The 25342-nt window shown below is 40.1% G+C and overlaps 1 protein-coding gene across 1 annotated transcript in view; it reads left to right on the top strand.

Annotated features, from left to right (window-relative positions):
* Positions 1 to 2692: 2692 nt before the first annotated feature.
* Positions 2693 to 25342, top strand: part of LOC104275478 (heat shock 70 kDa protein 12A-like) — a gene marked incomplete at both ends in the record, with an annotated part of 30914 nt that continues 8264 nt past the window's right edge. Inside the window, 5 exons of the mRNA XM_009871446.1 lie at positions 2693 to 2778; positions 5038 to 5165; positions 11385 to 11571; positions 12466 to 12570; positions 15742 to 15858. Coding sequence (XP_009869748.1) covers positions 2693 to 2778; positions 5038 to 5165; positions 11385 to 11571; positions 12466 to 12570; positions 15742 to 15858 — 623 coding nt within the window. The remainder of the gene's footprint in view (positions 2779 to 5037; positions 5166 to 11384; positions 11572 to 12465; positions 12571 to 15741; positions 15859 to 25342) is intronic.

Genomic DNA, 25342 nt, shown 5'->3' on the forward strand with positions numbered 1-25342 from the left:
ACAATCACAGAATGTCAGGGGTTGGAAGGGACCTCAAAAGATCATCTAGTCCAGCCCCCCTGCCAGAGCAGGATCACCTACAGTAGGTCACACAGGAACACGTCCAGGCGGGTTTTGAATGTCTCCAGAGCAGGAGACCCCACACCCTCCCTGGGCAGCCTGTGCCAGGGCTCTGTCACCCTCACAGTGAAAAAGCTTTTCCTAATGTTTTTGTGGAACCTTCTATGTTCCAGCTTGAACCCATTGCCCCTTGTCCTGTCATTGGACATCACTGAAAAGAGCCTGGCTCCATCCTCCTGACACTCCCTCTTGACATTATAAACATTTATGAGGTCACCCCTCAGCCTCCTCTTCTCCAAGCTAAAGAGACCCAGCTCCTTCAGCCTCTCCTCATAAGGGAGATGTTCCACTCCCTTAATCCTCTTTGTGGCTGCACTGGACTCTCAGTTTTAAACCGTCTCTCTGTAAACCATTACCCCTTGTTCTATCACAACACTCCCTGACAAAGAGTCCCTCCCCAGCTTTCCTGTAGCCCCCTTCAGGTACAGGAAGGCCACTGTAAGGTCTCCCTGGAGCCTTCTCTTCTCCAGGCTGAACAGCCCCAGCTCTCTCAGCCTGCCCTCATGGAGTTGGTGCCCCAGCCCCTGATCATCACCCAAGTTAGCGCAGTTTTATTGAATGAATATGAATATTGCCCTGGTTATTTAATCACTACCCTGGGATACAAAAAAAAAAGATGTTTGTACTGACACACAGGATTTTCTGAGTTGCATATAAAGCTATAAATAAATTTTCAAGGTACACCCAGGCTGATAACTGAAGACAGGCTGGAAAATAGATCACTGAAACGAGTGCTAAAACAGGTAACAACAGTAATCAGTAACAAAGAGAAACATTCAAAACACATAGATTTAATGTCTACATTTTTGTGCTTCAGAGGCAGCATCCTAAGTGAGGGAAATGTACCACTTTCCAAAGACATTGAGTCAGTGTTGTGATGTTCTGATCTGCTCAGGGGGTGTTGGTTCAGGTCCAGTCAGGAGCGACAGCAGGATGCAAGGAACATGTTTTGTTACTAATTCCTTTTTTTTTTTTCTTGTGCTGAAATTTTGTTTTATGGAAAATGCCATGTTGATGGAACAAAAATTAATCTGCTTTGAAAAGAGGAAGAAATTGCACAAAGGAGGCTGATAACAGCATCTGATCCAAATACATCTTAACGAAGCGAGCAGATTCTGCGCTTGCCACATTTGGCCTGTGGCTTTTTGTTCTTCACCACAAGAGGAACAACATAATATATTCTTGAAGCTTGGGTAGGAAACGTGAATATTTTGCTTCTGCGAGTGCTTCTGAAGATCAGGCCAAATGTGCGTATTATAGCTTAAACACAAATAAACATTGCCATGAAAGCATTATGAAGATTTGGAGGAAGATTTTTTTTTTCCTGTAGACAAATTATCCCTTAATTGTCTGCTGCTGAGTTTTTGCATCTTCCCTGGGAAACAACACATATTTGATTACCACGATCAACAGGATTCTTCATTACGTAGTTCTAAGGGCTTTTCTTGGAGAGCAGCCCCTCTGTCATCTTAGAATAATGCTCTGACTTGTCAGTCATGTCTAGGAATTACATGCTGTGCATAGGCATTTTATTGTATGATACATCCAAGTAGGTGATAAAAATATGTTGAAACATTATTTAATATATGTAAAAGTTATTTATCTTTAGACAATTACTCAATACTTCTGCTTTACATCTAGCTTACTTTACAGAAGTGTATACAGTAAACTCAAGGCTTAAATTATGGGGCAGAAGGGTGTGAGCATGTACAGGGTGTGTGGTACCTTTTTTATATTCCATTCTGATAAGCTGTTGCATTCTTCATAAGAGAATATATTATATACAAATCCATCTGAGTCATCAGTGCTTAATTATTTTAATAAGCCATTTCATTTTCTGTCATCAATGGGGTAAATACAAGAAGGAAGAATACAAATAATGCAATACAGTATTTGTCACTCATTTGGTATGTTCCTTTAAATGAAATTTCAGTATTGTTTGCTGGGTGGAAATATTTCTTTGATGATTTGTTAATAGTTCTTTTCTTTTTCCCAACTGGATCCTGTCCTGCAGTAATATTAACAGCTGCAAGATGTTTCAGTGTAGAGTGTATTGAAAAATAAAAACAGAGATAGTATTGGTAAAGTTTAAGAATAAAGGTTCATGATGGAATAATGGCAACTTATTCCCACTGTGTTGTCAAAGTGATATCAGCTCCTCTTTTTCTCTTAGAATGAGTCTGTCTTTTTTGATCTCGCAACTTGTGTTTGGTTTCTGCATTCACGCTTTTAAATCTTAGGCAATTAGTTTAAGTGTATAGAGTTCAAGCTGCTTGTATCAACTATAATTTCTGAATATGTTTAGGCAGCCTTTTAAAATTATACATGGTAACGTAATAGGCAAAAGAATGGAAGTTAGTCAGGAAGGTCAGACAAACATTCTAAAAACAAAACTGCAGTTGTTTATTAGCATGTTGTAAGGGGAAAAAGTACATTTTACGTGCTGGCTGTGGAATTTACTTTCTTTTTTAGCAGTTGTTACAACAGGAAAACAGTGTAGCAGTGTGCAAAGCAACTGTCCTGTCCTACTCATTCTGCTTACTGACGCTGAAGAATTTTCATTTCCTTTCAGATGCAGTTTCTACATCTGCTTACTCATCACCAGCCAAAAGTTTGGGAGACCCTGGAATAACTCCACTGTCACCATCACATATTGTGGTAAGAAATGCACTCTTAACCATATACTGTGTGTTGACGTTATTTTCTCCAGCCTTTATAGTGGACTGTAATTTCTTTAGCAAGTTGTCATTTCCTCAAGTAGTGATCCCTTTTATGCTATCTGCAGTCGTAAATGATATTCTGCTCAGGCTGAGGTTGGTGGCAGAGCTCTCATTCATTTCATTTGGGTCTTGGGATCAGTGTGTTGTTTGTTGGGGTTTTTTTAATCTACTTGCTGAGCTGATATATCTGGTCCTCCATATTTTTATATCCTCAGGATTCCCAAGTTCTGCCCCTGTCGTTGTCACTGATTTGTTTAGGCAGCCCCTGAAAAGCCTAATTCTCTTTAAAAAAAACCCAAACATATCTATGATACTCAACAGAAAAATGCAAATTCCCAGAGTAAAGAATCTTATTCAAGACAGAAAGGCTGAAAATAGAACTCTCTTAGTTTCTTAAGGAAAATAGCCACTTGTGTAAGCTTTAGAAGGAAGCAAACATCCCATTAAGATCACGCGTTTTAATCTCTTGTACATCATGCTCATCTTATCGATAAATTTGCATTAAAATCGTCCCATCTGTTTGTAAGATTATCTGTGACACGGTATAGGCACAGTGTATGTGTTGATGTTGCAAGGGATCATGTTCAGAACATATTGATACCCTTGCTGGATTTCTTCCTTAGCTTTCCGAATCAAGTTCAGAGTTGTGCAGCATCCCTCCTCAGGATTCCCAGAGTTCTTTCTTCTGAATCTTAGCTTTTATTCCCTTCTTTCTCCATATACTCTAGAGCTTCCCACTTTTACTCTGTCCTCTTTCAGTTACATTTGTTTCTTAAACTCTTCAAGGATGATGCAACGGGTCAGTTAGCTCAGTCAGTTAGAGCATGGTGCTGATAACGCCAAGGTCGTGGGTTCGATCCCTGTTTGGTCCCCATGTGTTGCCTGATCTAGCTGAGAGGCGTCCCTGCCCATGACAAGGAGGTTGGATTAAAATGATCTCTAAGGTCCTTTCCAGCCCAGGCCATTCTATGATTATATTCTATGATTCTATGCATATAAATAACATGTTTCCCTAGTTGAAAAGCTTTGTTAGGACAATCCAAACAAGCCTTTCATTATTTAACACCAAACCTTATTACTCTTGTTTCTCCATTTTAAGTAGCAGGCCGATGGAATGATCTTGGAAGATGTAGGGGTACAGTAGGAAGATGCTGGAATTATCAGGCATGGAGATATGTGAGGGAGGTGATGGAAAACTGCTTATAGAGTGAGGACGTTTACCAGTTCCTCTGTAAAAGATAATAACAATTCCTTCAAAATGTTGTGGAGAGCACAGGCTGAGCAGCAGTACTGGAGGATTCAGGCATGACCTGTGTAGTAACTCATGACCTGTATAGTAATAGGTCAATAGGCCTATTCTGTGGTGATTTTGCCAAAATACCTGTGCAAACAGGTGTATTACCCTCCTTCACTACCCACCTGCCTGTAGCATGGAGCATTTTCACCAGGGTTTCCAGCTTGTTCTCTTCCTGTCTTGCCAAGCTCTTAGTGCTTTAACCACCATTAGCTCATGAAGGTTCCTCGCTCTTCATTACTCAGAATCACAGAATGTTCGGGGTTGGAAGGGACCTCTAAAGATCATCTAGTCCAACCCCTCTGCCAGAGCAGGATCACCCAGGGCAGCCACACAGGAACGCGTCCAGGTGGGTTTTGAAAGTCTCCAGAGAAGGAGACTCCACACCCTCTCTGGGCTGCCACTGAATAAGTCTCAAATATAGCACACATATAAACATATTCTTAAGTTGATCAATATAAGAAAAAAACCCAACAACCAAATAAACACATGCAAACCCCAAGAAAATCAAGCCAAAACCCAATAACCTGGTGTTTAGCCTTAAGTTTGAATGATAGAGGGTAATAGCTATTTCAAAAAATGTGTATGAAGAAAACTCTTGTTTCAGAAGGTTGTGTGTGAAAGGCTCCAGCAAATATGTTGAGTTATATATTGAATTTCCACTTCTATTGGAATTTGCAGCTTTCTGGTATCGGCTTTGTTCACACATGCAACTTTAGGGAAGTCCTGATTTCTACTGAAGAGGTTTCCATGTCTCGGAGAGCAGAGCGTGCAACTTTAGGGAAGTCCTGATTTCCACTGAAGAGGTTTCCATGTCTCGGAGAGCAGAAGTACTGAAAAGTAACACAGGTTACAGCTATTCTAATCAGTGACTCTGTCTATTTTGCTTCTGCTGTTTAACAGAAGGACTCTGATGCAGATGATGCTGTAGAACAGTTATTTCTTGTTGTTGTGGCTATTGATTTTGGCACAACGTCCAGTGGCTACGCCTACAGCTTCACCAAGGAACCAGAATGTATTCATGTAATGAGGTAAGGGCTGCAATGCAGCATTTAGTTTTCGATCGTCATAGCATGTATTGACTGCAGTAGCCATAGATATTTTGTGCAGGAGCCAGAAGTGTCTAGATTTGTTCAAAGTTGCCACAGTGTAGACCTTTCTCATGATTAGAGTTTTTCGTTGCCTCTTATCATTTTCTAATTTGCTTGATAATCATTGTGAACACATCCTCTCAGTTCTTTTGCTGAGTTTACAAGATGACATGAGTAAAAGGAGGGATCGGTGATTATTTAGAATTGTTCAGGGAGCAGTGCTAATTATTGAATCAGGATACCCTTATCTCAGAGATTGAGAGAAACTACTCATTTATTAAGGGTCATGGCATTTCTGAGGAGCTGCCTGTCCTCTGGAATCGTGCTTGTATATAGTTGTGTGTTCAACATTTAGTTACTTGCACCCAAAAACTGGTAGTTCATTTGGCTGATATAAATTTTTTTAGCATTAACATTGAATCAAATCTCTGATAATCACCCACTGATGCTGGGAAAAAAGTAATCAAAAGACATGAATCTGAAAATCAAGGTTTGGTGTGAAATATGTTCTGTATTATGTGTATATAAGGGAGGGACTTCAGATGCTGTTATGTAGGAGTTTGTATTTTTATTTCTTGGTTAAATTAACACAATATAAATCTACACATATAAATCTGTAGTTTCTTTTAAAAGTGTTTTTTGGTAACTAAAAGCCTGTACAATTCTTACTGAAGTATCTTTAAAATGACTATATTGTAACAAGACCAAGATACGGATAATTCCAGACATAAACAAGATACGTATGAAAAGCTGAGCCACAGAAGTTCTAAACAAAGCTGCTGTTACAGCAGTGGGTAATGTACTGTTTGCTGCACTGAAATACTGAGGACAAAAGGGCAGAAGGACTAACTTGCTGTAGTCCAGAGTGCTATACTGTCATTTTTCTAAGCAGAGGTGTTGGCTGAATGCAACTCTTTAAATCTCAGCGGGTGGTATTGATTGTGCAGTCAGCCTGCATAGTTGGTTCACATGATTGCAAAATATCACAGAGATCTAATGCAACTGAGGGATTTGAAATGCTTTCTAAAGGGAGGCAGGTTTTGGAATGGTATCGTGTCATCCTGTTGCAAAGATGCTTACTCTTTTCAGTATGGACCTGTAATGCTTCAAGGCTTTTCATGCATCTCATCCATCTGTTGCTCTCTGACCAGCACAGGGAGCTGCATGAGGCTGCAAGTCAAAGGACAGGCTGTGTGTTGCTGTCTCAGAGAGATGACAGGGTTGTCAAATCGGAATCCGTGTCTATCAATTCCTGTTCTCTTTTGACAGCAAATAATTAATCAAATTTCTCGAAGAAGTTGGATGAAACGAGGGAAGATGTCTGTGAAAGAAGCCTAAATCCAATATGCTGTGTTTTGCCTATAATCTCTGTGGTGAATTTACTATGTGAAGTCACTACTGCTTCTGGGCCATGTCCTTTGGACTCAGAATTTTACCTTAGGACCTGACTTTGCCACGGAGTTCACACACTATACTGCACTAATATATAGACTATATTCTCCAGGGTACCAGACTTCCTGCTATAGATGATTGGAACACTGAAATCTAGGTGCTGTGTGGCCAGCTGAGACTGTGTTCCAATTCTTAATTGCCATTCTACTGCTTATAGTTCAAAACACGGCATTTTCTTCCTTGTGCAAGAATGACAGCATGATGTGCAAGAATGACAGCATGATTGTGATTTCAGACCTGTGTAGATATTATATAAGATACCGATGTAAAAATAAAATAAATGAATTCATATTTCCAACCAGAAGAGAGGAACATGTTTGGAGGGAGAAAATGTATTCGGATTTCCAACAGGTATTTCAAACAATGGAAAAGATTTTAATACCAAAAATTATTTTTATTTTAGTTTTTTAAATAAATGTTGTTGGCAGGGAAGGATTTGGGGGAAGATATGGGTGAAACTGAAATATGAAATAGCATGTTTTTATCTATATTCGTATAGAAATACTCATTAAATCATGAAGTTCAATGAAAAGAATGGTGTATGTTTCAAAATAAGGCTTCAGGAGTTCAGAAAGTATCAGAAGGTTCAAATTCTGTATATAAAGAGGCTTACATGTGGGATAATTTACAAATATTTCAGCAGAGTTAAAGTAACTTCCCACCCGCACTTGAGAATGTTTATATTAAAATAAAGCGCAGCACTGATGCATGGTCCTCTTTGCTTCCTAACATTTTTTCCACCTTCCCTTCTTACTGTTGATCCTTTCCAGACGCTTGGATTTCTGACTGCCTTTTAACAAAGCTGCTTTTCTGTAGATGTCTCAATGAAGAGTAAGATGAGGTTATTTAGAAGGTCCTGCTTCGGAAAAGAGTGAACATTCAGGGCATTGGTACCAAGTTTGAGCACAGTGTCAGCAAAGTCGTGATTCCAGCTGGGTAATTAGTGGGCAGCCATGATTTTGACTGTGTATGTTTATTTGCTGTGATGCCCAGTACTAAAAAGAAATTGTATTGATAAGTACTGACCTAAGAAAGTTCTTTAAGCATCTCCTTAGCTTTAAATGTATGAGTAGCCTCACTAGACCAAAGCCTGTGTTTGGAATTGGGCATATGTTTCTAGATGATCGATGAATGACTTCACTTTGATTGCATCACATTAGCTACTGTTGTAACAGTTTTAGATAATACTTCACGCCTGCCAACTCTTGTTAGTTCCCCACAGCTTCTGTAAAGATTGTTTTGATTGCCTTTAGGCTGTTGTTGCAGAGTAGAAGTATATGTTACAAGGAGTGTTATTTTCTGAATACCTTGAGACTGTGAGTAAATGCATGTGAGCAGCCTGGCCATGAGTTTGGGAGGCACAGCAGTGAGCAGGGCAATGCCAGAGCTGTAGAACCAGTCAATAAATGCTCCTTTGAAAGGAGCATGTGAGGCCTTGCACAGTTTTGAAAAACTCCCATTGATTTATATGCACTTAGGTGAAATTATAAATGTTTTGGCTGTTGGTTAAATAGCAACAAACTGAATGTATTTCATAGGTGGAAAAATGTGATTGTGAAACAAATCACAGTCTGTCTTCAGAAGGAAGGAGAACGTGGTCTTTCTTCAGTGTAACTTTACCTCAAACTTCAGGTTTTTCCTTTTCCTTCTTGTCCCTATTTGATCGTAGCTCTTGGCAGACATGTGCTTGCCTTTCTTCTGCACGCACATTCTAGCAGCATTCGACTACATTTTGATGACCCCTCTGCTTTGTTTCCGTGACTGTTATGCTGCAGCTCTGGATCAAATTCTCATCGCTGTGCACAGATCACTCTCTTTGCTCTGTCTGTTAGCCAGATTCACGTGTAAGGAAGGGCATTTCTCTAACTTCAGTATAACCTTGCGGACCTTAAAACCTTAACTTTCCTCTTGTCTCTGTTTGCGTTTTTAATAGATGGCCGGATCTTCTGTGGCTATAAATAGGTCTATGCTGCTCTGTTGAGCTACTCCACATTATGTCAGCCTAAGAACTGGTCTCATATGTCTGAATTTAGGCAGAAATCTACCTTGGGTTCTGCTTGAATAGATTTGTAGCTCTCGTTCTGCTTTGAGAAAATATCCCCACATACATTTAGACTACTGCTTTTTATTTTGGTAAGAGCATTATTGCCATTATTTTGCCTATATTGGAACCATGAAAGAAAGCTGCAAGTGAAGGTGTTGAAAACCTAGCCCTACTGACTAGAAGCCCTCGCTAACTAGAGAGAGTCTTGGGCTCCACCTGAGAAGAGTGCATGATGCACATGCCTTTGCAGCTGCTTCTCTTTAGAACAGATGTCACATAGGAATATTTTTAAATGCCTGATTGCAAGCGGTAAAGTCTGACTTCCCCCTTCTGTTTCCTTATTGCTCTTTCTGTGACTGAACAGTAATGCAGACTGAGAACCCTAGAACGTGCTGAACTATTACTGTGTCTGGTTTCCGTCAGTAGCTCATCAGGAAGTGAGCATCCAATTCTCTAGGTGGCTTTGAAAATTTCAGTCCATGCCACTGAGCATCAATTTGTCTTCATTTAAACTGCACCTTAAGGGTACTTATTCCGGAAAGAGCAAATGCATGTAGCCGTAATGCAAAATAAAGAAGTATTGTTATTAGCCACGTCCTATTTATGGAATTTCCCATCAGTGACTCAGAATGAATCACTAATGATTTCAGGCGAAAATGATACCAGTCTGTCTCCTCTCTGCTTGCAGAGGGTGTGTGGGATTTAACAATCTGGCAAAATAGGCAGTGTTTTCTGTTCATGGGTTGTGGGATCCCAGCTTCTTCACACTGGAACCATATGTTTGCTGTAACACCTACTCAGAGATTTTTGGACTTGACCGAGTGGGTTTCTAGCAGCAGGTTAGAAGAAATGATCTGCAGCAGAGCCCTTGCTAACTGATAATAGCTCAGCGTCTGAGCAAGGGAACTAGGGACATTTAGGAAAGTTTTTCTGAATAGATGAAGGTGGAAATCATTCCACTTCTCCTCATGCTGCTTCTGCTTTCAGAGCAGTGGAATTGCCCTCTGCACTGAAGTATTCACGGACACACGATTCCCGCCATTGCTGCTGCTGCTGCAGCTTTTGCTCTGTTTGATGTAGCTGAATTGTCTGAAGGATCCCCAGCACTTTAGAAGATCCTGTTCCTTGTTACTTTGCCAAGTATTAACTCCTTAGATTGCAATTTTCCCTGTCTGCCTTGGACTGGCGGGCAGTTAATTTTCAATTGGTTCAACTATTTCTGAGAGTGAGGAGGAAAAGAGTTTTTTTTCCCACGTAATCTTCCTATGTTACATAAACAAATGCCAGAAAATAAGACAACCTTTTCATGCTTCAGAATGACGAGTCTGGCAGTAGTATATTGTGAAAGCAAGTTTTGCTATCTTTAGAAAAAGTAATCAACATGTGGTTTAATAATGGATGCAGTTGCCTCTGTGATCTTAACTTGGCTCCTGTCTGAGCTCTGTTATGGTTATGTCTGATAGCATAAAGCAGATTTTCCACTGATGCCTTTTAAAGAAATTGTTTTCTGGTAAGTGTTTGTTTCCCATGCTGAAAGTGCTTGTGTATGGGGCGAGGAGAAACAATAATGTGAGTTTCTTGTTTTTCCATTCTTTTTTTTTGTGATGGAGAAGTGAGGAGAAGACAAGAATGCTCACAGTTGGCTCTGTGGTAGAACTTTCTACTGCCTGACCTTGTCCTACCACGAAAGTCTCCCCTGCCGCCCCCCCCGCCCCTTCCTGCCGCCAGGTGTTCCCGTATTCAATGTTTGTATTTATTTCTTTATCCATTCTGTGCAATAAGCTTTGGGTTGCTTTCACCATAATACTTTTGTGCGTCATGTGAAGGTATCTTCAGAAAGACACACCCTTGGTAAGATAGTTTTATTCACTGTTTTAATGGACAGAGGGAAATATTTTGGTGCCTGTAAGATACTTGGGGATTAGGAGAGTCTGCTTTATTTTTGACAGGCAAAAAATTTTAAAGAATTTTTGGCATTTAAAACATAAAATCCATCAACTTCGGGTGAGCAGAGAGTGTGATGTGATAGCTTGACATCTGCAGATGTGTCTTCAGAGTTTCCACTGTCCAGGAAATTAAGCTCTTGAGCAGATGTTGGTCGAACTGGCTTGCCTTGCTGCAGAGAGCATTCTCTGACAGAAGCAGGGATTTAACTGACTTCTCCGCAGTGGTGTTCAGATGACTTAAACAGGTTCCTAATTTCAAATGTGGAAAATATCCCGTATAAGTAAGCATTCAGGAAGTCTGACTGACAACTGAATAGGTCACTCATTTTGAAGATTTGGGTTTTCATTAGTAGTGTTCTTGGATAATTACTTAGAGTTTCTGTACAATATTTTGTTATGTGCATACATTTAGTATGAAAAGTTAAGTGCAAACCTGTTTCCTTGTTAATTGTGTATGGCTTCCTTCAGGGAACCTGTATTCCAATTGAAGAGAGACTATGACAACTAACTGCAAAATTCATTGAATTATCTGAAATAAAAATTGCAGTCCTCTTTTCTTGGGTATGAATAAAACCAATTGATTCTGGTATTATAAGGATTGAAATTAGTGTCTTTGGAGGGGAAAGCAGTCTGTGCAATCCACCACCACGTGGGTTTTCTCATGATGTTTGTTCTGATGCTCTAAACGTGACTGAAGCTGTTTCACTTGTTGGCTAGACGATGGGAAGGTGGAGATCCGGGCGTATCCAATCAGAAGACACCAACCACTATTCTCCTAACACCAGAGAGAAAGTTTCATAGCTTTGGGTATGCAGCGAGAGATTTCTACCATGACTTGGATCCCACTGAGTCAAAGCACTGGCTGTATTTTGAAAAGTTTAAGATGAAGCTACATACCACTGGTGTAAGTAGTAACCAATTCTCTTGGGTAATTGTGCATTTGCTACTGAAATTATCTTCGTGTGGACAGTACTAGATTATTGCCTAAAGATTGTCAACTGGATGTGAAGCAGCTATTTTTCTAAGCTTGGAGAGTAGATAAAGTAAATTAAGCTCTACAATTAACATTACGATTCATTTTGCTTCTCATTGCATTTGGCCGGTATGTTTTGCCAGCCTTCTTTCTACATTTAGACGTTCAATATCTCCTTTGCTTAGATCTTCATGTCCTAATTTTCCTGGATGAAATTCGTAGCTGTCTAGGGAGTCTGCATGAGGTTGATTCTATAAACTTACTCAGAAAGTAGAAATGGAATATAAGAGCCATACTGAGCTCTAGTGCAGAGGAGCAAATTTACTCAGAGTTCGTCATCAAATGCAAATTGCGTTGTTGATTTGACATTGTACCTGCATATTATATTTTTGTCTTTAATCCATTCTAGAGTTTTGGGATGTGGCCAGTACTTTCTGTATTGAGGTGTTTTCTGGTTTAATGTGTTGGTGGGAAGCCAAAAATCTGTGCTTTTAACTCTGAACTTGGATTAAATATCTCAGGTATGCAGCTTTATTGCAATTAATTACAGATACATTTGTCGTAGTTATTTAATACTTAGTCCATATTTCTTGCTCTGCCTGCAGTTATCCATAGACCTGGTAGGTGTTTAAAAACAAAGTCTAAAATAGGCAGGAAATGTCATGCTCCCGGAAATTCAAGTGATGAGTTAGATCCTCTTCAGAACACTTCTGTCACTTTTTCCTAACCAGGTGGATAATGAAGAATTCCTTTGCCCCATGGTGGGAACTGATTTCATGTTTACCTTTTCCTTTTAATAACTTCCAGTTATTTTCTTCCATGTAGAATCTTACCATGGAGACAGACCTGACAGCTGCAAATGGCAAAAAAGTCAAAGCACTTGAGATATTTGCTTATGCTCTGCAATTCTTTAAGGAACAGGCATTAAAGGTAAGGTAATGCTTCCTTATCTAGATTTTCTGTATTAATAAGTGGTATAAATGTGAGCTTAACACTTCTAACCTTGTCAAGCTTTGACCTCAGTAGTATTTGATGTAAACAAAAGAAGGCAGCTGTAGAAACTCCAGGCACAGAAACTCTGTGGACTCTGGAGAGCTCACGTTAGCCTGAAGTGATTTCCCCTTGCACAGGGGAAGCTCAATTCACTAACGGTATTATCACTGTGATGCAGAGTTCTGAATACCTTATACCGACTTAAATATTTTCTACTGCCTTTTTCATGAAAAAACATTGTTTTGAAAAGAAAATTTAAAAGTATGGTAGCTGAAGCTTAGGAATTAAGTCTGAGACTGGGCCCTATCCTTGTCCCCTACCCTTCAGCTAAGTTCCCTGTCACGTTGAAAAGTTGGCACTGTGAAATGGGCACATACTGATGTCTCCTGCCCCAACCTGACTTTTTCTCCACTGCTTAAGCAAAGGGAAGGTAGATGAACTGAATTTATTTTGTAATAAAAAGATTTTTACAGACTTGCTTATAATTTGGTGACTTGAATCTCACTGTGAGTCTGTACAAAGATGACCTGCTGAGATGTACAAGCTGGCTAACCTGATGGAACTAGTGTAATTATACCAGTGCAATGATCTGTACAGGCCACTTGGTTGTGCTGGGAGGTTCGGTATATTAGCCCATGTAGAATTCTGCTCCAGCGCTGATACATAACCTCTGTTACCCAAACAACTCAAGTAGCTTTGTGTAACACTCCAGCAGTGTGTGTGCTGTAGTTAGGCTCTGGCATTTTTGCCGTGTGCTGGCCCTTTGCAGGGTGCTGGCCTTTGCACCTTTTCGTGGTGTTGCACTGTGAGGCAGAATTATAGAATCATTTAGGTTGAAAAAGACCTTTAAGATCGTGGAGTCCAGCTGTTGACCTAGCACTGCCAGGTCCACCATTAAACTGTGGCCTTAAGCCGTTTTTCAGAAGACTTGTTCTCAAGTCCCTTCACCAGCTTTGTTGCCCTGTGGACACGCTGCAGCCCCTCAGCGTCTTTCTTGTCATGAGGGGCCCAAAACTCAGCACAGGATACAAGGTGCGGCCTCACCAGTGCTGAGCACAGGGGGGTGATCACTGGCCTGGTCCTGCTGGCCACATTATTCCTGATACAGGCCAGGATGTCTCTGGTCTTCTGGTCCCCCTGGGCAAGCTGCTGGCTTGTGTTCAGCCACTGTCAACCAACACCATCAGGGCTCTCTCTGCCTGGCAGCTCTCCAGCCACTCCTCCCCAAGGCTGTGGTGCTGCCGGGGCTTGTTGTGACCCAGGAGCAGGACCCAGCACTTGGCCTTCTTAATCCTCATACAACTGCCCTCAGCCCATCGATTCAGCCCATCCAGGTCCCACTGCAGAGCCTCCTCACCCTCCAGCAGTTCAACACTTGTTCCAGACTTAGTGTCACCTGCATTATTTTGTTGCCCTCATCCTGGATGCAGGTTTATGCAAAAAAATCTAACAAGCATTAGGGAAAACCAAAAAGTAAGAAAAACATCAGTTAAGTGTTTAATTTGTAAGTTCTGTGTTCTGATGGACTGCCTCTGTTTATTTTCTTTTTCTTTTTTTTTTTCCTTTCTTTTTCCTACTGTGGCTGATGTTGGTAGGGAAAATGCATTTTATTTTCCATTTTCTGTTTGAAATGTCACAATACTCATTTCTTGTAATGTTCTTCTTGGGTCACAAGATTGTTTTTTGTATTGTCCTTTGAAATGCATGTCCCCAGTAAACAGTTTTTGAGATTTTAAATCTTGTATAAACAATTGTTGCCTTACAGTCAAATGTGAGTTCAGTACACATTGGCTTGGAATGTGCTGCTATAATGTCGACATAAGCATAGTAGTTGCTGGGTCAAATCAGCATATTCATCCAAGTAAGCATTTAAAATAGCCTTGTTGCTGTTAAAAAATAACCTACATCTTTGAAGGGGTTTAATTTATTCCCTGTGAGATCTTATGGCTACGGAGAAACAATCCATTACAACTGAAATGTCTCATTTTTTCCAAGATTCATGTAACTAGATTTTGGGCTTGCTTGTAGAGTCAAAGATTTGAACCTGTGCATAATCTGGGGAGATTCTTGGTGGGGATAAATGCCATTGGGTACAATCCCATACATTTGCTGTGCTCAGAGCTGCGTCCTTTCTTAACGTTAATAAATACATTCCTGTGATTTGTGAGTGCATGCTGAAGCTAGACAGGCAATGTAAATGCAGTGTTACTTGGGGTTATAATCTCTCTATTCCTAGTGTCCTGCGCAGAATAAATGTACTATTTTCCTAGCATGGATTTGTGAACTGCAGCATATCTGAACAAACAAAACACCTTGGCACAGCGCATGCAGAAACATTTTTTTACATTCTAAAGGCCTGTTCACCTTTCTGAACCTTCCCCTGTTTGGATGGAGATTTAGATAGGACATATGGTAATGACATTTTACTTGGAACCTTTCCTGAAACATGTCAGTATATCACCTAATTTGCAAATGTAACACAGACTTTCCTTTTTTGTTTTTTAAGGGGGAAAAAAGGACAATAAAAGAACTAAACTAGTCTTGAATGTTTACTTAAAGCAAAATTTTTGATGAGCAATGAGCCATTTTTTTTAAAGGGTTTAACTGTAACTTCCCCTTGTTAACTGAGTGGTAAAAATTTGATTTAAAGGTAAGTGGTGTATAAAGAAGTAATTGAAATATCCAGATTGTAAAATATAGCGTTCATCGGTGATACCTCAAGTATTTTTCTGTGTATTAATCAAAATGCAAGTGTGAATTCAGGCTAACAGCAAATCCCACGCTGTAACTAAAGAATGTACATAAACGTTCTGTAATATTCAGCAGTGCATGAGCTGCTTTTTAAAAAGCCCATTTTTCTACTTCATCTTAAGCAGTAAACTTTTCTATAGGCCTCTTTGAGAAAACATCTACCCTAATCCCAGCTTCTGGCACAGAAGAATGTTCCTGACAGGTTGGCAATAATTTTGATTTGTAGCCTAGATGTAAGAGGCAAAAAATGAAAAGAGAGAGTTGCTGTTACTAGAGCCAGCAGAAAATGTTTTCTTCTAAAGTTGATGCCCGTTGAGATTGTAGAGATGCATTCACCTCTATTTTCTTTTTATTTAGGAGCTCAGCGACCAAGGAGGCTCAGACTTTGAGAACACTGAAGTAAGATGGGTCATTACAGTGCCTGCTATTTGGAAGCAGCCTGCAAAGCAGTTTATGAGACAAGCTGCCTACAAGGTAAGATTATAGACTGAACGTAGAAATGCTTTTTTAAGGCCTTAGTTGATAGGCTAAATGATAAGCTGTATTTAGGACAATTAGCTCTGGTATAAACTGTTTAAAAAATGGTCTAGAAAAATGTCAGTTAGAAACATTGGAAGAGGATTTAAATCTACCAAGCAGTAACTTGAAGTCATGCATATTCAACTCTTAAATGCCTTTTTCTTTCTGTTTACTTTTATATGCTGGTGTCCCTCACTGCAGACTCTGATGTTTCAGTCACTTTATACACTGTATTCCTGCCGAATTCAGTGCACATAGAGCAGATGCAGTTTTGAAACCCAAGGGAAAGCTGGTTTTAAAATACTGGACAGTTTTGTTTTGTTATTTTCTTTAGGTCATATCAGACTATTAAAATATATATATAAAAAAAAGTAAGAGTAGTGAAAGAAAAGAGCCTCCTCAGTGGGACTTTTTTCCCAGTTCCCATTTTCCCACAGTAGGAATGAAAGGACTGTGAACCGGATAGACTGGATATAAAATTAAATTCAAGTGTTATTTTCACCAATAAGAGGTTTATCTGCATTTAACACTTTCCCCTCAGTCCTCCCCAAATATGTGCACCTCCCATATGCATGTCCTTGATTTCAAATTCAGTTTGCGTCTTTAATACATGAGATGTACATGTTCTTCTTTTCATCTGTTTTGCTTTTTTTTTTTATTATTTTTGGTCAGAGACTTGCGTAACCCTTGGCAGCAGCTATGCAATGCACAGTTTATAAAATATCTGGTAGTTCAAGAGTAATTTGCAGAGCGCTCCTGGGAAGCACCCAGATTTTTCTAACTCTGTTTTTAACTATCTCTAATGTTGAGCAACATTTTTCTTAACAGTCTTTATTGTGGGATTGCTAATGCTAGTGCCAGAAGCAAAACACTCTTAAAGTTCTGATGGAAGGACACGGTTGTAGGTAAATCTGAAACACTAGAGACCCATTCATTATCTTTGTATATTGTTGTCTGCCTGCTCTCTGTGTGCATGTGTGCTCGTGAACTGGGAGCTGTGTAGGGAGCAGGGCAGGGTAAGGTAAATCTCTTGGCATTTCTCATTTGTGGCACAATGGAATGTTGTTAATTAGTGTCTGTGTCTGTGGTTGTGTCTGTGATTGTGTTCTTTTATCGGCAAGCTTGATAAACAGCAAGGACGGAAAAGGCTTTTAACTCAGGGTGTGTGATGAATTGCAGGAAAAAGCGAGAGTTTAGGGGAATAATTGGTGTGTACTTGACACATGGTTGATTATATTCTTTAAAAAGTAATGAGGGTGAAGAAGTTTAGAAAATGAGAATACGGCATAGCCGTTCAGACTTTCCAGTTCCTATTGCTGGATCTAACACATTCCTCAAACCAGTATATACAGATGGATCAGAAGTTGAAGCTCTTGTTTCTGGCTAGTGGAACATGCAAGCATCTTGAAAATGAGTGCTTGTTGCCATAAGAACAATTGAGGCATGGAGTAGAGAGAAGTAAGGAAATGCAGTGGCAGAAACTTTGTAACTGGGAACACACTGAAGTACAGCCACTAGTCTAAGCTGAGAATTAACAACTGGGAAATATTAACCAGCTGTGGAAATCTGCCTGAGCAATCCGTCACAAGTGGTGTAGCTCCAAGAGAACAAGAGTACGACCGGCTTCAGTCATGGGTTCACAATGTAAAGCCCAGCCTTTGTGAAATGGTTGAGAAGTTGTCTAGGCAAAGTTCAATATTGCATGGAATTAATAAAGTCAAGAAGAAGTGTTGTAGATCTGCTTCTGCACTCAACAGCCATCAGCTTTTGTACAGCCTACAATTTCTGTGCCTCTCTGACGCCGCCTCATCTCTGTCTTGCCTTAAACAAAACATCACTAAGCCGGCACTCTTAATCTGCCCAAGGGCTGCCGCCATCCCCTTCCAGCTGCTGCGCTGCTTTCTCTTTTGAGTGAGTAATCTGGGTGTTCCCTTCAGCTCACAGCTCTTCCTCCTCCTTTCCATCCAACCTACCCAAATCCTGCTAATTCTGTCTGCATGACAGCTTTTCCTGTCTGCATACTGCTGAGCTTTCATCAAAGCTGTCACTGATTCTGCCTCTTGGTTACTGCAACATTGTTTCCTTGGCTTTGGCAAGGGTGATCTGGCCTGTTCTGTGTCTCTTCAGAATATTGCTGCTAAAGGGTTTTGTAGCCTTGCATTTGACAGGGAATCAACCTACATTTGACTCCTTCATCTGTGTCATCTCAGATATAAGCAGCATGCCCTGGACATGAACATCTGTGACGCTAACTCATTTTTCTCTCCAAAATGCTGGTTTTTTTCATACCTACAAAAAACTTGACTGTGATTAACCCATTGATATGTGAAAACTGCTCCTCGTTGCTTCTTGCTGTTGCTTTTCCTCTTCTATCTGTGTTCATCTATTGTGCTTTTTGTATCCTTAATTCTTTTTATACTCAAGTTGTTACCTCTTTGAAGCAGATATTTGTTTATTCTCATTTGTCTTCTCTCTGGGGCCTCCTGAGGGACTCAGTCTGGTAGGCTGTAGTGAGCTGCATGACTCTTCGGAGGCATTAGTCAGGTTTGCCATTGGCCCCACCAGTGAAATACAAGGTATCGCAAAGAGTGTTAACTTTTCTTGTTTCTGTGTCCTAGTTGTTCTGTTTCAAATTTCTTTGCTTTGGTGTAGTTCTGTCAGAAGTGCTGTATTTACCAGTGTTAGAAGGAATCCCATTCTCATGAAGAATTCGCATCGTGAGTAATCAATTCAAATTGCTGATATAATTTTCTTGTTTTGGAGACCTTGGCAATGTGGCCCGGTTGGAGAGCATGTGGGAGGCCTCCAGCCCACTCATGTGGGTGGGTCCTGCCCCTTATTCTTGTGCTTGCAGAAGCAGCCAAATGCAACTACTTGCGCTGGGCCTGAGGTTTAGACCCAAACATGAAAAGATGGCTCATCTCCACACCTAAGCCAGTTTGTGCCCAGCCTCAGCAGGGTGGCCTGTGAACATGGACAAAATCCAGGATCTCACCTCTATGTTGTCTGAGGTCCTACTGGACACAAGAAAATTCCATGGTTTGTTAGTCTTGCATTACTAATGACAGAAATAAAGAGAGAGTGTGTCCACTGATGGAAAAATGAAACTCCAGACTGTTTGTGTAGAAATCTGTTGAATCTACGTAAGCATGAGCAGTTGGTTCAGTCTTAACAGCAGTTTGCTGTCTTAATATACTACTATGAACAGCACTTTTAATCCCTTATCCAGATGAAATCGAGGCACTGCATATTGTTTATTAGAGGAACACAGAAGCCAATATTCTTGGCAAAGTGTTTCCTTTTAGCAAAGGCATTCCTCCAGCTCATCCTTCAGTACACATTCCTTGGGCACAGTGAGTGCAGAACAGAATCTGCACACAGGATTTCCTTGAACATACCAGTAGGAATAAGGTTTTAAGGAAGAGTTTGTGAATGAGAAGGAGTTTGTGAATGCAGAAGCTATAAAATAAGAAAGTAAAACTTGACAGAGCAAGGGAAAAGTGCATTTTCATAACCTTGCCCAAAATATTCCGTAGGCTTACAGGCTGCACAACTGGTCTAGTCAGAGATATGGAGATTTCTTTTCGTTTTAATATGAACTGCTGATTTTGAAGTAGATTCATATTTTAGTTACAAACAGCAAATAGAATCATTTGCATGGTAAGCTCATACAAATAAATGGAGAGGCAGTCTAGGTGGAGTAAGCCTGGAATTCTAGAGGCTTTCTTTAACCAGTTTTTATGCTAAATATTTATTAATGTTTTCACATGAATTTTGTCATGGAATGGACATGATGAGAATTATTTAGCATTGCATTCCAGGGTTATATTACATTACATTGATCAGCACTAGCCTGCTCTGTAGAAACCTTCAGCGAAAAGTAAACAAATCTGGTGAAAGAGTATTGTGACAGCACATTCATTGCCAATAAAATTGTGAAGTATATCCGTTTTTTGAAAAAAGTGACTAGAGAGACTTAACCGAATTGATACCTGTGAAGCTGAGCTACACTTACTCCTTTGGAAGTAGTTTCTTTGGTACATAAAACACCACAACTGAAATTTAGTTGTGTAGGTGCAGTGTAACAGAATTCTGCCATAAACTACGTAACAAGGCAATGATGTTCTGGCATAAGCAGTGCTGGGAAGCTGGTGATTTCTTTGAAATGGTGCTTGTTAGAGGAGGCAGAAGTGCACAAACGCGTCAACCATCCTGTTTATTTGTAGCTTCGGGGGTTCTCTTGAGTCTATGTGCTTTCACTTTTGCGATATTAAGATCTTTTTAATCATAAGGATTAAAATGTTTTTTAAGTGATATGTTAGAGAGGATTCTGCATCTTGTAGCTATGTTTAATTAGTGAAGATTGCAGAGTGGGAACTCAGCACAGTAGGAAATATGTACTAATTGAACTTGGCTTACACATTTTAATTACCCAGCCAGATTCACAGGAAAGCAGAGGCAGTTGAGTTGACAAAGCCACCTGCTAATCCAGTTTTGTTTGTCCAATTCTGTGTCATAAGTTGGAATATTTGGAGGGTTTCCTTTTATTTTGCTAAGCAAGTAAAATAGGAGGTTTTCATAGCATTCTGTGTAAGAGTAGGTAGACAGATCTGTGCTTGTCTTATAAAGATGGAACACATTTCTCAGGGTCTTAGAAATTGCCTTAAAGGACACTGGAACCAGCAGAAATAGCAAAAAATTGGAATCTTCCCTCTGCCTCATGGGAAGACTATGCTAAGTGGGGTTTTCTACCCCAGAGAAGACAACAACAGTCTGAAAGGCTTTAAGCTAAAATCAGGAGGAGTTAGGGGAGTGGTAGAAGTCCACAGACATGTATAAATCAGCGAGGACAAGGTCTAAAACTGGTAGGTAGGATTGTTTGTAATAAATTTGTAGAAAGAACAATGAAGGAGGATAATAGACTGGTCTAAGAGATGTCTGAGATGCCACTGTTCAGTTACAAAGACAGAGAAAAGAAATATAAACTGAAAATGGAACTACAGTGAAAAATCTTAAGGCAAAATCAGAAAGCCCAAAGTATAAAATAAAATGCAACTAAGAAAAAGTAACAAGCATATAGTTTTCTCAGCAAAAGCGCTCTCAGTCAAGGCCACTTGTGTCAAATAAAAATCAGCCTGAGCCATAAGGACCTACAATGAAGATACTTTGAAACAAAGGCAGGGGGAGGGGCTGAGACACTAGGAGGAGGATACTTAAAAAGGATGAGAGTCAGGCTTTGCTGTTGTGGTATCCGGTGCATGTCTGTGGTACAAAAAGCTTTTCTAGAATAATATAACATGAAAAATTGAAAAGCTTAAGAGATTTTAATGGCTTCATTTTTCTAATGCATGCTGCTCGTAAAACTTGCCGCTAATGTCCTCCTGTACCTTGGGGGATAGAATGTATGCAGGAAAAAATCCTTGGTAATGCCACTTGGAGCTAAGCTTTCATTTATTGCACAAATGTGACCTGTGGCAACAGTCACTTGGGAGTGAGCTGCAGAAATATCACCCTGGTAGAAATACAGACTGCATTCCTGTTTTCCATCAACCTGTTGGCAATCATAGCATCTCCCTTTGTACGCTGTCGTTCAGCACTCTGCGAGTCAGCTTTAGCCACGCTAATCTGCATTTATCAGTGGTGCCAATACCTGTGAAAAGTTTTGACTAATGAAGGGGCAGGGGCACAACAAAACAGTTTGGAGATTTTGTATAGCCTGTCATGCAAGGAGAAGAGTTGGTGATTTCAGAGTTTCACATCTGCTAGTTTTGGGGTGGGGTGATATTCCCCTGTCAGAGCTGTCATAGTATGGTTTTAAGCTATGAATTTCTTCAGATTTTTGAACTAAGACAGACCAGTTGAAGGAATTCCTCTGACTGTGAGAGGAGGGTGATATTTTGGAAAGCTTGACAGGGAGGAGCCCTTTTTGTCCCCATTGTTGTTGTCTGAAGAAGCCACATTTACCTTAGCATTTTGGCCAAGAAGTGTAATCTTAATCCTTGTAATATTTATATAGTGAATGCTGTATTCTTCCAATATCCTGCAGTTCTGCTAGTGTCACTTTTAGGAATTTGACAGTATTTCCTGTTCTCTGTACTCTCATTGCTCCTACGGCCCAGGAGAACTTCATGTTTCGCTGAGTAACACTTCAGAGATTATCCGCTTCTCTTCCTTCTCTGGCTTCCATTACGCATTTTAGAGGAGTTGCAAAAGTTTATTACGTTTTTATGTGTATGATATTTTACATTTAGTAAATTTTATTCTTTTTTAAATTAAAAAGGAAACTTCTAATACAAAATCCAGAAGAATTTAGGAGTATGACTTTTAATAATAGAATCAAACTGGGCTTACGGTCCCAAAGAATTCCAGTTTCAGGTTGAAAATACAAAGAACAGATTATTAAAATAACATATAAATTGTAGAAATGCACTGGTAAAGTAATCTGCACTTAGCTGGGTAGCAGTAACCCCAGGAAAAATAAATTGAGGCAGTCTGACCATGCTTAGCAAAGGCATTTATCTCAATAAGACAGCCTAGCCATCTATAACAAATGGATTCATCTAATCAGTGCCCACACAAACGCAGCAGTTCTGCCTGTAGCCAGTGCAGCTCCCCAACATTCGTTATTCAGTGTGCTGAAAGTAAAAGTCACACTTCATTACAGTTCCAGGTGCCACATTTCTCTTCTTGCTCTTCCAAATGCCATAGTTTCCAAACAGCCATTAGGAGGGAGCAATGTTATGAGCTGTACTTGATTTCTTATCTTAGGAGTAGCTTTATTGATAGGTTGGTAGGCAGAAATGAGATGTCAAATGGATTCTGCTTTGATCCGAAACAGCTTGCTGAGTAGCATGAGCAGGTATGAATATGATGGAGCCGGCTTAATTGGTCAGAGTCCAAGCACCGTTGTTCCAACAAACTTCAGCAACAGCTCCGTTATAAATCTTGGTATTGAGTTGGGTACTCGGAAATCGGTGCGTTTGCTTTAGTGGATTGTTACACCAAGTCTGGCCTGAGTGACTTGCAAAATGTTAGATGGGAAGCTTGTAGCAGAGCAGGACACAAAAGAATTGAAAACCAAATCCAGATCTGCTATTTGTAGTCTCATGCTTTTAAGCACAAGGCAATTTTTTCTCCACAACCAAATACAGGAAAATTAATTAATTGGGAATTTAATTTCCCTCTCTGATAAGACACTGGACTGAGGCAGATTTGTTTTTTATAGTGCAAATTGTATTCATACAGTAAACTCAACTTGTGCATCCTTGATGCATTAAACTAATGACTTTCCCTATACTGAATCACGTTTTAAAGTGATGGCTGATGTTTAAGGCTAAAGGACTACTTAGGACCACGTGCTCTTTATATTTTCCAATTTTAAAAGTGTGGCTTTCAGATTTAAAAAAAGTGTATTGTGACAAACGTTTCCATTTAATCCCGAGACACTTAAAGATCTAATTGCAAAGATGACTGAACTCCTTACAGAAGGCTGTGAGGCCCTGAATAGCTGCAGACTTGTTACGGTGAGCGTGGCACTGCTGTCGTACTGTCAGGCATGCTGGGTTCCCTCTCACTGATACAGGCAAGGACCTGACATGGCACTCACAAAGCCAAGGAGCAAGGAGGCCTGTAGGCCTTTGACATTTGGGAAACATTCCTAGTGGCACTTCTGGTCTTTCTCAGCGTGCTATACCTGCACCGGTTTGGAATCGTGGAAGCATGGATTGTGTTTGTTGGAGATCATCTAGTCTGGCCTTCCATTTGAATGAAGCATGGCCAGCACCAACCAGGTCAGCCACATTTTGAAAATCTCCAAGGATGGAGATACCTCTCTGGGCAGCTGTTCCAGTGCTCCGTCATCTTCCTAGTGAAAAAGGGGTTTTGTAATACCCAGTTTGAACTCCATATTGAGCTGCAATCTGTGGCTCTTGTCCCTTGTTATAACTCCTGGCAAGACAGAAAAGCCGTCTTCTGCTAGCTTTGTACATGCCCTCCAGAGAGCTGCGGGTAGCTGTTAGTGCTTTACCAGACTAAATAAACCCAGCTCCCTCTGTCTCTCCTTACAGAATGTGCTCTCTAGCAGCCCTCCTCGAACTCTCTCTGCTTTCTCCCGGCCAGTCTTGAGCTGAGGAGTGTAAAGGTGTTTGGTGGATAACCTTCACAGAGCTCATTCTGTAGCCATTGCTCATGGAAATTAGTAGTCAGGAATACTTACACTGAGGAATGGTAAGAAAATAAGTGCTGTAGCAGAGGGCTGTAAGTGATTCTAGTGGCTTCTTTGGAATTAACAATAATAATAATAGTTTACACAAGGATTACACATTTTCATGCCAGCTTTTCGAAGTTCTTATCCAAGAGGTTTTTCACCCTAAAGCTAAGTCTAATTATAAATAAAATGCTAACCTAAACCTCCTGCCCTGTCAACATTATACAGTCATGCACAAACTCCTAAACGGTGAGTAGTGTTGCTGTTACCTGGCATTTATAACTGGTCTGGTGAAGTTCCCCAAACCAGCAAGTGTGAGTTTCTTTATTATCTTCTGTCCTAATTTCTTACAGGTTGGAGCATCTCGCCTAAAAACTGTTTGCGGGAGTTCATAGCCTGTGAGTTCTACCTTTGAGGTGCGAGCAGCAGTAAATTCAGCCTATGTGAAATCTGTAGGAGGGCTGTGAGGTTTCTGTGGGTTAGTTACTTTGTATGAGCTTCTGGTATGGGCAAGCCCTGGAAACTCAGGCTTGCAAAGCCTACACTCTGATATTTTAAAAACGAGAAAATTGTGGAAATATATAGTAACAGTATCTGCCTTGTCATGGCAGAAGGGAAGATATCTGTGGTCTCAAAGAAAGCTCTCAGGATAATCCCCAAATCCTAAAGCTGATTTTATCATTGGGGTTTATCTTTCTATTTATTTCACATTACTTAATGACTTCTGCTAGTGCAAAGTGAATAAATGAAAACTATTATGGGGTCTCTTACCTTCCAGTTTTTCGTCCTCTCCATTAGACTGATGCCTTTTCCACTTTTCATCTTTCATAATTTTTTATTTCCCATATCTGCAAAATGAAGTTATTACTATTTTACCACAGCCCGATATTTCATTTGTGCTCTCTCAAGAAGTTTTCTCACAGAGCCATGAGTATCTTTGTTCTGTCACATAACTGTACAGATGGGGAAGCTGACACTGAAAAAATTCTACAGCTGTGATAATTATCCACTATGTTCTCACTCGTGAAATGCAAAGTATCAGTGGCACCTAATCAGAACAGGATGAAGGTCAGCCTGTGCTACAGACCTAATTTTAGCTCAACAGGCAAAAGTAGCGGGAGAATGTGTGCATTTATGTATATTTATTATGTATATGCATGTATGTATAGCAAATCTTGTTTAAGAGAAAGCAAAAAGCTCTTGGTCCTGTAAAGCAAAAAGTGCCTCTGTTGT

Source organism: Apaloderma vittatum, unplaced genomic scaffold (genome assembly GCF_000703405.1).
Source record: "Apaloderma vittatum isolate BGI_N311 unplaced genomic scaffold, ASM70340v1 scaffold22456, whole genome shotgun sequence".
NCBI classification, from domain to species: Eukaryota; Metazoa; Chordata; class Aves; order Trogoniformes; family Trogonidae; genus Apaloderma; species Apaloderma vittatum.